This window comes from Schistocerca gregaria, chromosome 1 (assembly GCF_023897955.1).
Source record: "Schistocerca gregaria isolate iqSchGreg1 chromosome 1, iqSchGreg1.2, whole genome shotgun sequence".
Classification (NCBI taxonomy): Eukaryota; Metazoa; Arthropoda; class Insecta; order Orthoptera; family Acrididae; genus Schistocerca; species Schistocerca gregaria.
The window spans coordinates 857,735,248-857,749,005 of record NC_064920.1 but is presented as its reverse complement, the minus strand read 5'-3'; the positions used below and the strand labels follow the sequence as shown (position 1 = coordinate 857,749,005).

At 39.6% G+C, this 13,758-nt stretch overlaps 1 protein-coding gene across 2 annotated transcripts in view; it reads right to left on the bottom strand.

The window, feature by feature from the left end:
• LOC126272750 (annexin B9-like) overlaps positions 1–13,758 on the bottom strand; it is a 121,724-nt gene that overhangs the window by 26,513 nt on the left and 81,453 nt on the right. For both annotated transcript variants that reach the window (XM_049975854.1, XM_049975864.1), the window contains exons 4-5: positions 5,481–5,657; positions 5,178–5,382 (exon numbers count right to left, since the gene is read on the bottom strand). In XM_049975854.1, the coding sequence (XP_049831811.1) occupies positions 5,178–5,382; positions 5,481–5,657 (382 nt within the window). The remainder of the gene's footprint in view (positions 1–5,177; positions 5,383–5,480; positions 5,658–13,758) is intronic.

The following is a 13,758-nucleotide window of genomic DNA, read 5'->3' as shown; positions in this document are numbered from 1 at the left end:
AGAATTGTGGTCCTTACTCTAGTCCTGGTACAGGCTTGTTCTATCACATCAGAGTCAGGGCCACCTGTGAAAGCACAGATAACATACTAGTTCAGCTGCAATCCCTCCACAGCACTTTATGTGGGAATGACCATCTAGACGTCCACCAGAGTAATGGCTACTGCCAAACTGTGGCCAGGATTAGAGTTGACCACCCAGGGGCAGAACACACTAACAATCACAACATGCTGGAGTTCAACTGCTGCTTCACAAGCTGTGCCATTCTAACGGTTCCCTTCAGGACCAGCTTTTCTTAACTACACAGATGGGAGTTAACCTTTTAACACATTCGTCACCTCTGTAATCCTCTTTGCCTCAATTTCTGCTAACCCCCTACACTCACTCCTTTTACTGAACACTCTCCATCTGTCCTGTCATCTCTTCCCAATCCACACATCCCTGTCATTATCCTTCTACACTACTCAAACGTATTTATTCCAGTGGCTATGTGTGTCTTTTCAACCCATGCACCCACTGCCTCTCCCAGCTGTCATAGAATGAGACCAAACAATGGGACTGAACAATGCGATCGTAGCACAGCTTATATCATCCTGTGCAGTCTTCAGTTGCTTCAAGTAGACTGAAAATAGTTGACTGTCACAGATTAAATCTGTGTTGACCGTCTGTGGAGTGGAGGCTGTGATGCTTCATATTTTGTATATTTATGTTACTTACAAGACATATGCTGTGGATTATAAAATATTCCACCTTTTGTGTTTGTCTACTAGCATAATAATCAATCCACAAACAACCTTCCAGACCGAGACATCTGTGTGCCAGAGTAGGTATTTGAAACCAGCAGGTTTCATCTGCATAAGCAGAATAAAGAATTCCTGTTTACACACGTAACATATTTTCCATCTTTCTTTTCCCATAGTTCTTACAGGCACTGGCGAAGTTAGAGTAACTTTTTATTTCACGTGTACTTTTGTGTATTAATACTTGTTTGGGAAGTGACCAATGACAAGATATTAATTTTTATTTTGGTGCTATGTCCCCAAACTGGGTGTAACACAGAATGACAACTTGGGAATTTTGCATTTTGACCTGCTTCCTTGATACAGTTACTGTTTTAAGTGAAATGCGAACTTTGGAGTGTTCCATTCCAAAACTATCTGGACAATGTGTCCCAGTAAGAAGTCATTCTTTAATTTTAAACAAGATGTTTGTTAAGTCTGTAGGGGGGGGGGGGGGGCAGTTTAAGTAATTTTTTACTAATTTAAGTGTCAAATCCGAAAGTCCCTGTAATTGTGCTAATTGATCAGCAATTAAGAGTTCATGGTGGTAGTAGAATTTGTATCAGACACTATAAACATGTAGCGATAATTGAAAAGTATCTTTCTGTGAAGTGCAGCTTGTCAAAGAAGTTTATGAAATGTTCTTTAGTCACAGTGTTGTTTACTCTTTCTTTTCACTTTTGGTCACTATATGTAACCAGAGATGTATTTCATGCATTGCCTCTGTAGTTGTCCTTCAATAATGTTGGAATAAATCTCATCAAATACTCAACATTTATTGGTGACCCCAATGTGATCTCGCCTCCTAATGTGTTAAACAACTGCAATGGCTGCAGCTTATGAGTAAACCTTCTGTGCCGTGATTTACACTCTGAACAACAATGCCACCCATGTCGCATACTACTCGCACATCTTACAGAGGAGCCTACACTATACTCATGTCAGAATCAGCAGCCAGAAGTAAAATGTAAGCAACCCCAGCAGTCAGCTGTATATCTGTGGAACCACCTCCCTTTTGGCAACAAAGCCCAATGCATTAGTTTGTTCAACTGGAGAGAGAGTTTGTGATGATGCATGCCACCACTGATGAGATGAAGTACAGCTACACCATTGCAGCACTAAATGAAGATGGCCAGCGAAGTATGCGGTATCCTAGCTGCGCCCCCAGCCACAGAACAGTATGCAACAATTAAAAGTGCACTTATCAAATGCTTGTCTGTCACAGTCACAGATGAAGAGACTTTAGGAGAAACTGCTGTGCACAGCAGAGAGCTTGGTGATCACATGCTGTCACCACTGTTATGTTGTCTACTCACTTTGGGAAATAGTGCAGTCATTGATGACAGAAGAAGTAGCATGTGGATGTCACGCCTGCCCAAGGATGCACAAAACGATCACAGCAACATTTGCATTGTCACAGACAACCCGGACCACCAACATCGAGTTGAATGGTAATTCATAGTCACTGATGTAGTGCATCTGACATTAGGAGCAGACTGTGTCACACTCTGGACTACATCCAGATCTCTGGCACCACCTTCTTCCGGACACAACAACCAACCTAAACAGCTACTGTCGATTTCATCAGAGTGACTGTGTTGGAATGTGAACAGTAACAGGTGATTCACTGTGTATTGCCTTCCTTGGCAATATCTAGAGATTATTTGAGAATCACTCAAGGTTGCACCAGAACAAAACAATATCGTGCACCACATATTAACAGCTCCTCATCCACTGATCCACGCACAACCACATTATTTGAAACGGGATAAATGTAAAGCAGCAAGACAGGAGTTTGCCTTCATGCTGGCACAGCGAATCTGAACTATCAAGTAGCAGCTGGTCTTTTCCTCTCCATGTTGTGCCAAAGAAAACTAATGGATGGCACCCCTGTGGCAATTTTCAGCTCAACGAATCGGCTATTCCTAGTCACTACTCTGTGCCTCACATCAAAGACTTTGCATACAACATATATGGTATATGCATCTTCTCTACTATAGATTTAGTGTTGGGCTACTATTAAATACCAGTTGCACCAGAGGACATTCCAAAATAGTCCATTTGGACTTTTTGAATTTACCAGGATGCATTTGGGCTATGCAACGCTGCTCTAATTTTTCAAAAGTTCATGGACAAAGTGATACGTGATGTCAATTTTATTTCATCTATATCAACGATGCTTTAGTGATGTCCAGATCAGAGAGAGCACCTAGAGCATTTACACCAGCTTTTCAAATATCTCTGTGCACACTGTTTATAAAACCGGTGAAGTGTGTCTTTGGCACACCAGAGGTGCAGTTCCTCGGCCACACTGTCTCCAGAAGAGAGTGTTGAGGCAATTTTTAATTACCCATAGCTGATAATACATTAGTTATATCAATTTCTGGGTGTCACAAACAATTATAGGCATTTTGTTTGTAACCATACCTTATTGGTGGCATCATTAAACAAGTACCTATGAGAGAAGCATAAACCTCGTGAAGAAGTGAAGTGATGAAATGGTAGAGGCTTTGCAGAACTGAAATCTGCTACTGCAGACACAACACTGCTGGCTCACCCAGCTCCATAAGTACCTCTCTCACTCATGGTCGATGCCTCTGTAACAGCAGCCAGTGCCATGTTGCAACAGATGAACCAGTGCTGGCAACCATTAGCATTTTTCAGCAAGAAATTTTCAGTACGACTGGGAGCAGTATGCTGCTGCTAAGAAATTCCAGTACATGCTTGAGAGGCAACAATTCACCCTGGTTACGGACCACAAACCTTTAATGTACGCATTTCAACAAAAACCTGACAAAGCCTCACCCCACCAGCTTGGCCATTTACATTTCATTGGACAGTTCACAATTAACATTGTACATGATAACGTTGAGAAGAATACAGCGGCTGACAATCAGGAAGTCAAGTGGTCATAAGTGTGGTGGTTCATGAAGCCCTCGTAACAGCACAACAGCCTGATGCAGAGTTGCGAGAGATTTTGGCAGAACCCACTGGTCTACAGCTCTGGCATCTCCCGCTGCCAGCATCACACTCCTGAGTATACTGCAATGTATCACCGTCAAAAGCGTGTTCTTTTGTGGCAAAGGGTTTCCGCCAGCAAGCTACTGTTTCACTGCATTGCGGTCACACCCAGGAGTCCACGGAACCACCAAGTTGGTCAAACAAACTTGTGTGTGCTACAGGTGGAGCTACTGTTTCTGTGTTCCCTACATGAAACCATGGATCAAGGTAGACAATGCGAATCACATCTGTTCAAGGCCCTCACTTGGCTTCTAGGAGCAAAGAGGATTAGAACCACAGCATACCACCCAGCAGCAAATGGACATGGGGAAATGATTGTATCTAGAGGTAAGGGCATTCTTACATTTTCACAATATTGGACTGAGTCACTGCCTATCATTCTGCTGGGCATCTGTGCAGCTATAAAAGAGGATGTGGGAGCTATGCTAGCCGAGATGGTATATGGAAAAACTGCAGTCACGCACAAGGCAAATGCGCTCTGTGGTACTGACAGAACGACAGTCATCATTCATTTGCATTCCATGAGTTGCCAACATACAAACAAGTTTTTGTTTAGCATGATGTGATGTATGAACCATTACAGTCACCTTATGAGGGACCCTACAATGTGCTCAAGAGGGGGCAACAAACAATTTAAGGGGGACATTGGTGATAATCTGACAACAATTTCAATTGACAGACTGAAGCCCACTTATGGCACTACCTCCACCAGCTGGGACAAGGCAATAGGAAGTCAATACAGTTACATCAGCACACCTCTTCCCACACCTGAGCCCAAGTGCCACACAGCTGAGGTTAGCTGGTGATGCTGCGAGCAGCAACAACAACAACTGCGAGCAGCAACAACAACAACTGCGAGCAATGCAAAGTGAATGGTTACATGGTCACGGCATTGTGAGCAATTCAATCAACGATATCATTGACATTTGGGGGAGGGGGGGGGGGGGGGGGCAGGCAAACCTTCTTGTGATATTGAAAAATTATCTAGCTGCAAAGTGCCATTTGTCAAAGTTTACAAGACATTATGTAGTCAAGGCATGTTCAGATAATGTTTATTTACGTAGTCAGAGTTGTTTACTCTGTTTCCGTGGTTGTTATATATAACCACACTTTTTTATGCATTGCCTCTGTAGTTGCACTTTGTAAATGTTGGAATACAGTTACTTTTCTCTTACATTAACTGTGAGAACTAATAATAAAGTAAAAGCAGAGAGGAGAATGAGTATAGAGCACATGTGGATAATCAAGTACAGGATTTTTTTCAATATTTTATTCAGAGTTACTTACCAAACATCTGCTTCTTTCGATATAATTACAGAAAATGCTTTGTTTCTACAAAACTGGTTATTATTATGAATAATTAATTACAGTTGAACTTACTGTATTCATATGCCTGACGAACTGTAAGAATCTCATGGTTTGAGAGGGTGCAGAGAACTTCAATAAGACATTCTTCATCTGTTCCTAGTCCACAAATAGCATCATGTATCTCTTTAGCATAGAACTGTGGTATGGGTGTCATTAACGATATAATGAGGTCTTCAAACCTGCCACTCAGCTCACTCTTTAAGTCTGAAATCAGGTCCTAAAAAAGGTGCAGAAGCATGCCACTATGTGTTACTATTCTTCACGTGCATCTGTTTATATTTTAATATATTTTTTTCATAGACAAAGCTGACATACTTTCCCATATAATGTCTTGAATTCTCTAGCTATATCAAGACGCTGTATATTAGTTCTGTAGCAAAGAACATTTATAATGGCCTTTTCATCAGTGCCAAATCCCTTCATTGCCTTACGAAGCACTTCAGCATCATTACGTGGATCAAATGGCTGTGCTGGCCTCAGTGTTGGTGTACCCTGTACAAAAGAAAAAAGAGCATGTTAGTTTTTTAAGCAGATTATGCTAAATAATGCTTCACAAAGAAACCATATTTGATAAAACCTCATTACAAAAAGAAATATACAAGGGTAATCCCAAAAGTAAGGTCTCCTATTTTTTTTTATAAGCACATAGATTGTTTATTTCTATAATGGTAAACATCAGTTTACAGCTTTAACATTTAGCTATTTTTCAACATAATCACCATTTCTGTCAATGCATTTTTGTAGACATTGTGGCAGTTTTTGTATGCCCATGTTATACCAGCTCTCAGTGGCTCAAAGGTGTTTAACATATATCAGAAAAAGCATAAACAGTATATACCTGTAAAGTTATGAGTGATAATAGGTAGCAAATTGATTTTACTTTACTTTACTGATTTTACTTTACTGATTTTACTTCATTTTTTAATAATCACAGATATCCAGGAGCAGAGGCAGTCAGTGATCATACACCAGTCTCAGTAAAATATTTAACATTTACCAGAAACCAAAATATTAATACAAAAGATGAAATACTAAAAACAAAGAACTAGCAACAAAAAGGGAATATGCTACAAGGAAAAACATTCTAGTCAACAGCAGTAACACAGTAATGACACCATGAAATAAAGTAAAAGAAACTAACACAACCTGCATAAGAGATATTGGGAAAAAATAATGAAGAGAGAAAACCATGGATACAGGTAATAAACTTCCTTCAACAAAGGAATAAATAAAGGTAAGGAAATAATAGGTTAAGAAAGATACAGAATCAATGATTGTGATGCAAAAATGCAGAGAAGCTAAGGAACAGTGGGGACGAATGATATGTAGAGATAGACAAAAAGATGAAAATATAATAAATGGTAAGCACACAAAAAGATAAAGAAATCACAATCTGAGATAATGACAAAATCATTACATAAAGACAGAAACAAATATTACTAACTGCAGATGGAACAGCCAACAGATGGAAAGAAAAGAGATTTCTCCAAGAATGCAAAACACAGATAAGAAAGAAAAATGAAGTCACAGTGAGTCTCTTCCAGATAATTTAGTAAAACGTCATACTTTTGTATAAAATCTAGATACAACAGACTGTCCCAATTACATAATTGATGACAAAAATCAGCAGGTTTATTGTTTAGCAGGTATTCCTAAATAGTCCACCTACACATGAAAAGTTAGAAATTGTAAACAGCTTTCAGTATTTAGATCGGATTGTCTTCAGGTAGTAACATGCTTTAAAAGATCAGTAACAGAATATAAAAAAAAAAGCTTCCAAATTTTGTAGTGCAGTAAGACATCTAAGGTGAATCCTTTCCACAGACTGAAAAGATCCATTTTCAAAATAAAGAAAATAAGAAATATAAAATTGTCTCCAAGCAACAGAAATCAAGTTCCTTTATTCTCTTAATTCTTCTAGATTTCCCAGTGAGCCATTGACATCTTGAAGTGGTGATTGTCCTGCCAGATATTAGAGTCATCCATGGAGAACACTTTGACAATGTGTCTCAGTCTTTATCAGCTGCTACCAAACACTGCTAGTCTAGTGTAATGGGTCCAATATTTATACCTACTGCCTACCACTTCCACGGTCATTTCTTGGCACTCTGTGTGTTCCCACTAGAGATGTCCTGAGATGATCTGTCTTTATCTGATGTGCCTGGTCAAAAGCTGGTGTTCCATTTTGGGTCTGGTATGCCTGACAGTTATCTGATGTTCTTTTCTCTGTACAATGCAACTGGTGCTCTGCATGGGATATGTTCCTCATGTCCACAGTTTCAAATAATCTTTTTGTTCAGTTCTGTTGCTGCAACCCTTTCATTTTTTGGCACCTCTAGTACAGGATCCCAAGGTTTACTGAGTTGGCACCAGCTGTCACCATTCGTGACGTTTTCCACCACCTTTATCTCCTTTGACTATCCCACTATCTGGTGGTTCATGCTGGAACTGTTTTAAGCTCTGGATAGTGCTCAGCAATGGCTGATTTATTTACCTGTTTCAGCCAGGTGTGCCTTGAACATTCTTCTTATCTGATCTCCACTATCTTAGTTGTTTGACCAATGTGCAACATGCCCCATCAGGAAAGTATGTTATAAATTTCTGATTTTCATAAATGGCCATCTTTACGTTTCCCAGTAGACTTTTCTCGGTAGGTGGACAGAACAACTAAGTGATGTTATGCTTCTTTAGAATCCCATTGATCTTGGCAAAAATAAACCCCCATAGGGCAGGTATGCCATAGTTTTTGCAGAAGACTGAGCAGGTGCTGTAGCTGGGTGATGGCAGCTGCTCGTGTGTGTTGGTGTGCTATACCTGCTGGGACCAAACGACTCACCTGCTCTCCTTTTGACCAGTACATCCTGAAACAGCAGCTGATCATCCTTTCCCAGTTATATGGCTAACTTAATATTTGGCTGGCAAAGGGTTAAGATGTTCCAAAAACTCTTACCCTTTCCCTACCATGCAGCCAGATCACAAAGGCATCATCCACATACCTGAAGAAGCATATGGGTTTGTATATAACCACCTTTAATACTTTCTCCTGAAGCTTTTCCATGAAGATATTGGCAACCACCAGACAGGCCTACCCAAAGCCACTCGTGTGTAATATTTGCCCCAAAGATGAAATAAGTTGTAGTCAGTAGATGCCTGAACAGGTCCATTGGTGCACTGCCAAATTTCTATGCAATCAGTTCCAGTGAGTTATTCCAGTAGTACCATGGAAAACAGGGAACCCACATCAAAATTATGTTGCATGAAGTCGTTAGTGGTTACTACACATCTCCACAACAATTTCTTCAAATACTTAGCTGCTGGGTACATTGATATGCCAGTGTTGCTGATGACTGGGTGTAGTGGCACATCTGCTTTGTGTACTTTGGCAGCCCATACAATGTACGTTGAATTGTTGCTCTAGAACTTAATTCATGACCTTGTCAGGCATGCCCATTGCCTTAAAAAGAGTCATGGTCTTGTTCATTCTGCCCATAGGGTCATATTCCAAATATGTCTGCTGTGTGTCCTCCGTACAATGATTAACATAATAGGTCTACTGCGTAACTACTGGAGTTCCCTTTGTCTGCTGACAAAACCCATGCTACTGATTCTGTCATCCCTGAGTTTGAGTACCAGCCTCCCATCAATGGAAATGTTCGATTTTGGATGTTTCATTCTTTGTTATCATTCTGCAGGTCTCCTGGCAAATTTCTCGTGCCATATTTGGTGGAAGTGTGTTGGTTACTTGGTCCACTGTGCTGATGAAACCTGAAATAGGCACATTTCTAGGAGCAGTTGTGAAGTTAAGATCTCGACTGAGTACATTCAATGTGGTTTCATCAAACTGGTTGCTACTTTGTTTAATCATCATAGGAGTATCCTTTACCTGCTGCCCTTTCTTACATATATTGTCAGACTTCGCAGACAAGCACACTGAGGCATTCTTCCACATGCCCTCTGCTAGGGCTAAAGAGGCACTGTCTACCAAGTCTCAATCTTTACCTGTCAGGGAGGCCACCATGTGCAGGTGACAGTTTAAAACCCCCTGGTCATCATATATAGCCTCCAGTTCTTTCCTGAGCCACATGCAACATGTGGTGATCAGGGGGCTTTTACATCTTCACATGTACAAAATGGCCTCCTTGGCACATAAAGACAGGACTGGATACAGTGCTTCTTCATTTAGCAGATTGGGCAAGGAAGAATGCCTCAGTGTGCCTGTCTGAAGTTTGATCATACATGTACCTCCAAAATAAAACACTTCCAGTGTAAAGAGCTGGCATTTAAACTTCAGGATGACACCTGCAGCAGCAGTGTTGTCAGCAGACAAAGGGAACTCCATGTGTTATGCAACACACTGATTATGAAAAACTTCATTAACTTCTGGAGTGTCCACCACACAAATTTCTGGATGGAGTTGACAAGACCAGGGCTTTTTAAGGCAACAATGACAGTCATCAAACAAGTACAGACAGACGGCTGAAAGTACAGAAGGAGAGAGAGCTATTACAGCCAACTGTCAGCAAAAGTGGTACTGTAACATACCCAGCAACTAAGTGTTTGAAGACAGCAAAGTATTTGAAAAAGCTGCTGTGCCCATTTGTAGTGATGTGTATTCACCACATCCACAACTCCGAGCACTTCTTGCAGCATCTCACACAACTACTTACCACTGGATCTGACAAAATGGTTAGTTTTGATGTAGTCTGGGCCCTCTTGACCAAGGTACTACTGGAAGACCCACCAGAACTGACTGCAGAGACATTTCACTTATTTTATTTATGGAGGCATATATTAAGAATAGACATAGGGAGTGGCTATGGGCAGCTCTATCTACAGGGGTTGCCAACCTGCGCATGGAGAAATTTTAGAAATGAGCATTAGAGAGAGCTAGATACAAATCCATATTCTTCTTCAGGCATGTCTATTTTTGTGATCTGGCCTCATAGCAGTCACAGGCTAAATGAGATTCTGGAATATCTTAACTCACAGCACCCAAGTATTAAGTTCACTATGAAACAAGAGAAGGATGGGTTCTGGAGGCACTGGTCCGAAGGAGAGCAGATGAGTCATTTGGTCAAAGTGTTTGGCAAACCAATCCACACTTTTTTATACCTTCAAACTAGCAGCTGTCATCACTCAGCATACAATATTTAAGTTCTAAAGACACTGGCCAATGGGGCACACACCTTGACGCACTTACATAGCTCGACATCAGAAAGAGCACCTGCACTGTCTTCTGCAAAAAATGGAGAGACAGTTTGACAGATTCACTAGGCGTTTCAACAAACCACTAGGCTACATGGGAAAGAAGAAGAGCAAGATGAAGCAATAACTAACATTCCTGCCCTCAGCAAGGTTTACTTCTGCAAAGATCAATAGGACTCTCAGGAAGCATAACCATAAGTGCATTTACTGTCTACCTACCACAATAATAAGACTACTGGGAAATGTCCAAGATGACTCATTTACAAAAATCAGGAATTTATAATATACATGGCCAAAGTAGCATGTAATACACTGGGCAAACAACTAGGACAGTGGATCAGATGTCAAGAACATCAGAGGCTCACCTAGCTAAGAGGTATAACTAAATCAACCATTGCTGAGCACTGAAAACACACACACACACACACACACACACACACACACACACACACACACAAAACCCATGGTTTCTGTCACATACCTCCATATTTTGAGACAATGTTATAAGGGTCAATAGAGAGAAAGGTCACAGAAAAACTCATGAATTGTGACACTGGATACCAACTCTGCTAAGCTTGGGATCCTGCACTGGAGCCAGAAAAAATGCAGCAACAGAACTTAACAAAAATAAAATAAGAGACTATGGACATGTGGAATGAACCCTGACAGAGCAACAGGTGCACCGTACCAAAAACAATGTCAGCTTACACCCAGGAACACTAGAGCAAAGACTGAATGTATAAGGTAAGGCAATAGATATAAATACTAGAGCCATTCCATTCAATTAGCAGTCTCAGGTAACTCCTGATGAAGATAAGTCACACTGTATGTACACTGTGTATTGATGATACTGGTACCAGGTAGAATACACAACACCTCAAGTTGTCCTCCATTCTTGTCAACAAAAGATAAAAGCTGATTATGTAAGGCATGAAGCAATTAGCAGTTAGGACTGGAAAATGCCTAGTAGAAATCCTTTAAAGGCATAGAATAAAGGTGGACACAAGCTTCTCAAAACCACTTTGAAATACTCCTGGAAAGAAATCACAAGACAGACTTAGTATCTTGGTTTGCTGGGTCAGAAATATAATGCTGAATGGTGATGAGTTTTCATTTACATTTAGCCCAGTAAGTCAATTTTAGTACGTTATTTGTATACATACAAGGCTAGGGCAGGTGGTCTTTATGAAGAAGCCATCCTGTCATTTGCACAAAATCATTTAGGAAAACTTATTTATTTATTTATTTACATTTTCTTTGCATGGAGCCATTCTAATGATGGCTTTTGCAAATGTCAGACTTTATACTATGGTTATATTTACATTTATAAAATACACTATATTCTGTAGCTGTTGCTCCTTATGTCTATTTTTTACATTTATCACATTACAACTCATATGCTAATGCCTCGTGTTACAATCACTATCTTAAAATTTGTTTAAAGAATGTAAACATTTTTCTATTAGAAAAGATTTTAATTTTGTTTTAAAAACATTTCCAGTGTACATTCTTAGAGTGTTTGGTAGCTTGTTATACTGAATCAAACCACTAGTATATGGACTTCTATCAGTTATTTTTAACATTGTTCTGTTATGGAAATAGTTACACTTTGTTCTAGTGTTGTGATCATGTACATCACTGCCCTTGATAGCTTCTGTTGGTTGACTTATAAAAAATAAAACTATTTTGAAGATGTACAGAGAATATATTGTCAGATATTTGTGCTGCACAAACACTTCACGACATGAATCTCTATATCCCATCCCATGTATATGTCTTATTGCTCTTTTCTGTAGTAGTATTCTTTTTAAATGTACATCAGCTGCACAGCCCCACAGTTCAATTCCGCAATTGAGAAAGAGTTAAAGTGTTCCATAATATACCAATTTCAGTGCTTGGCTAGGAACTATTTTTGCAAGCTGGCTGAGGAGATATGGCACTACTGACTTTTCTGCATACGAAATTTATGTGGTATGTCCACTGCAAATTTTCATCAACAGACACACCCTGGAATTTACAGTTACCATTTTCTGTTGCAGAGATATTAAACACACTATTCATATTGTTGTTGTGAGAACTGCCTGTTTTAAATGTCAGTAGTTGAGATTTGGTGACATTCACCTTGAGTCCCTGATTATTTAAGTATTTTGTTACTTCTGTTACACCACTAATAGCAAAAGATTCTACCTCGTTAGATTCACTCCCATAGAATAAGATTGAAATGTCATCAGCATAGCTTACAATATGGGAGTTAATGGGTTGTGCAATGTCGTTAATATAAATAAGGAAGAGAAAGGGTCCAAGGATTGAGCCCTGTGGTACACCTTGTAATACAGGTTCACTGGTGGACTGGGAGTTCATGATTTTATTATCTAGTTTGTATGACAATTTAGTGCTCTGTTTACAATTCAGCAGGTATGTGGTTAGAAGATTCATGGCTTGATCCCAAATAATGTAAGATTTTAGCTTTTTAAGAAGTACCCTATGGTCTACCATATCAAATGGTCTTGTCAGGTCCAAAAATATACCTGCAGTCTGCATCTTCTGGTCCAACAGACAGTAAACTTCATGGATGAATTGTGTAACTGCTGTGGTTGTACTTAGCTCTTTTCTGAAGCCATGCTGCGAATCTACAAGCAGTTTATGTTTTGTGAAAAAGGCACTTAGCTGAGAAAGGATAATGCTTTCTAATATCTTACTACAAGAGGGAATTAATGATATTGGTCTATAGTTGGAGACATCTCCCTTACTTCCCTTTTCATACACCTGTTTCACTACACTCATTTTTAGAACCGTTGGATACGTTTTCTCTAACGCTGCAATTAATCAGGTGAGTAAGAGGTTTAGAGACTTCCTTTAAGCATGCTTTGGTAATAGCACTGGATACACCATTCCATCCAGATGAAAATTTTTTCTTTAGCATGTATGTTGTCCTGCGAACCTTCTGCTCATTCACTTCCACAAATTCAAATTTCAGTACACTGGGTGAGATGGCATCGGGTCTCTACCTGTGAATCTATAATATGGGTCGATTGTTCACCAGAAATATAGTAGTTATTAAAAATATTACATGTAGTAACATGGTCTTTTATAATGTTACCATCATGTCTTATACCGAGTGGTTCCATGTTCATCTTGTTGGGACCTTTTCAGTATTTCTCAATCAGTTTCCAAGATGCTTTGCTTATGTTGTCCGACTGTTCTATTGTTTTTCTGTTAATCTGCTTCCTTAGGTTAACAATTTCAGTTTTAAACGTTTGCTTGTATTTTTCTTTGAAAACCATGCATAGTAATAGCTTTATAAAGTTAGTTTAGATCATGTACTGAGCATAATCAGATTTGTTGGGAGTTTTAGTCTAGGATTACTTCCATTTTGACAATGTTTAAC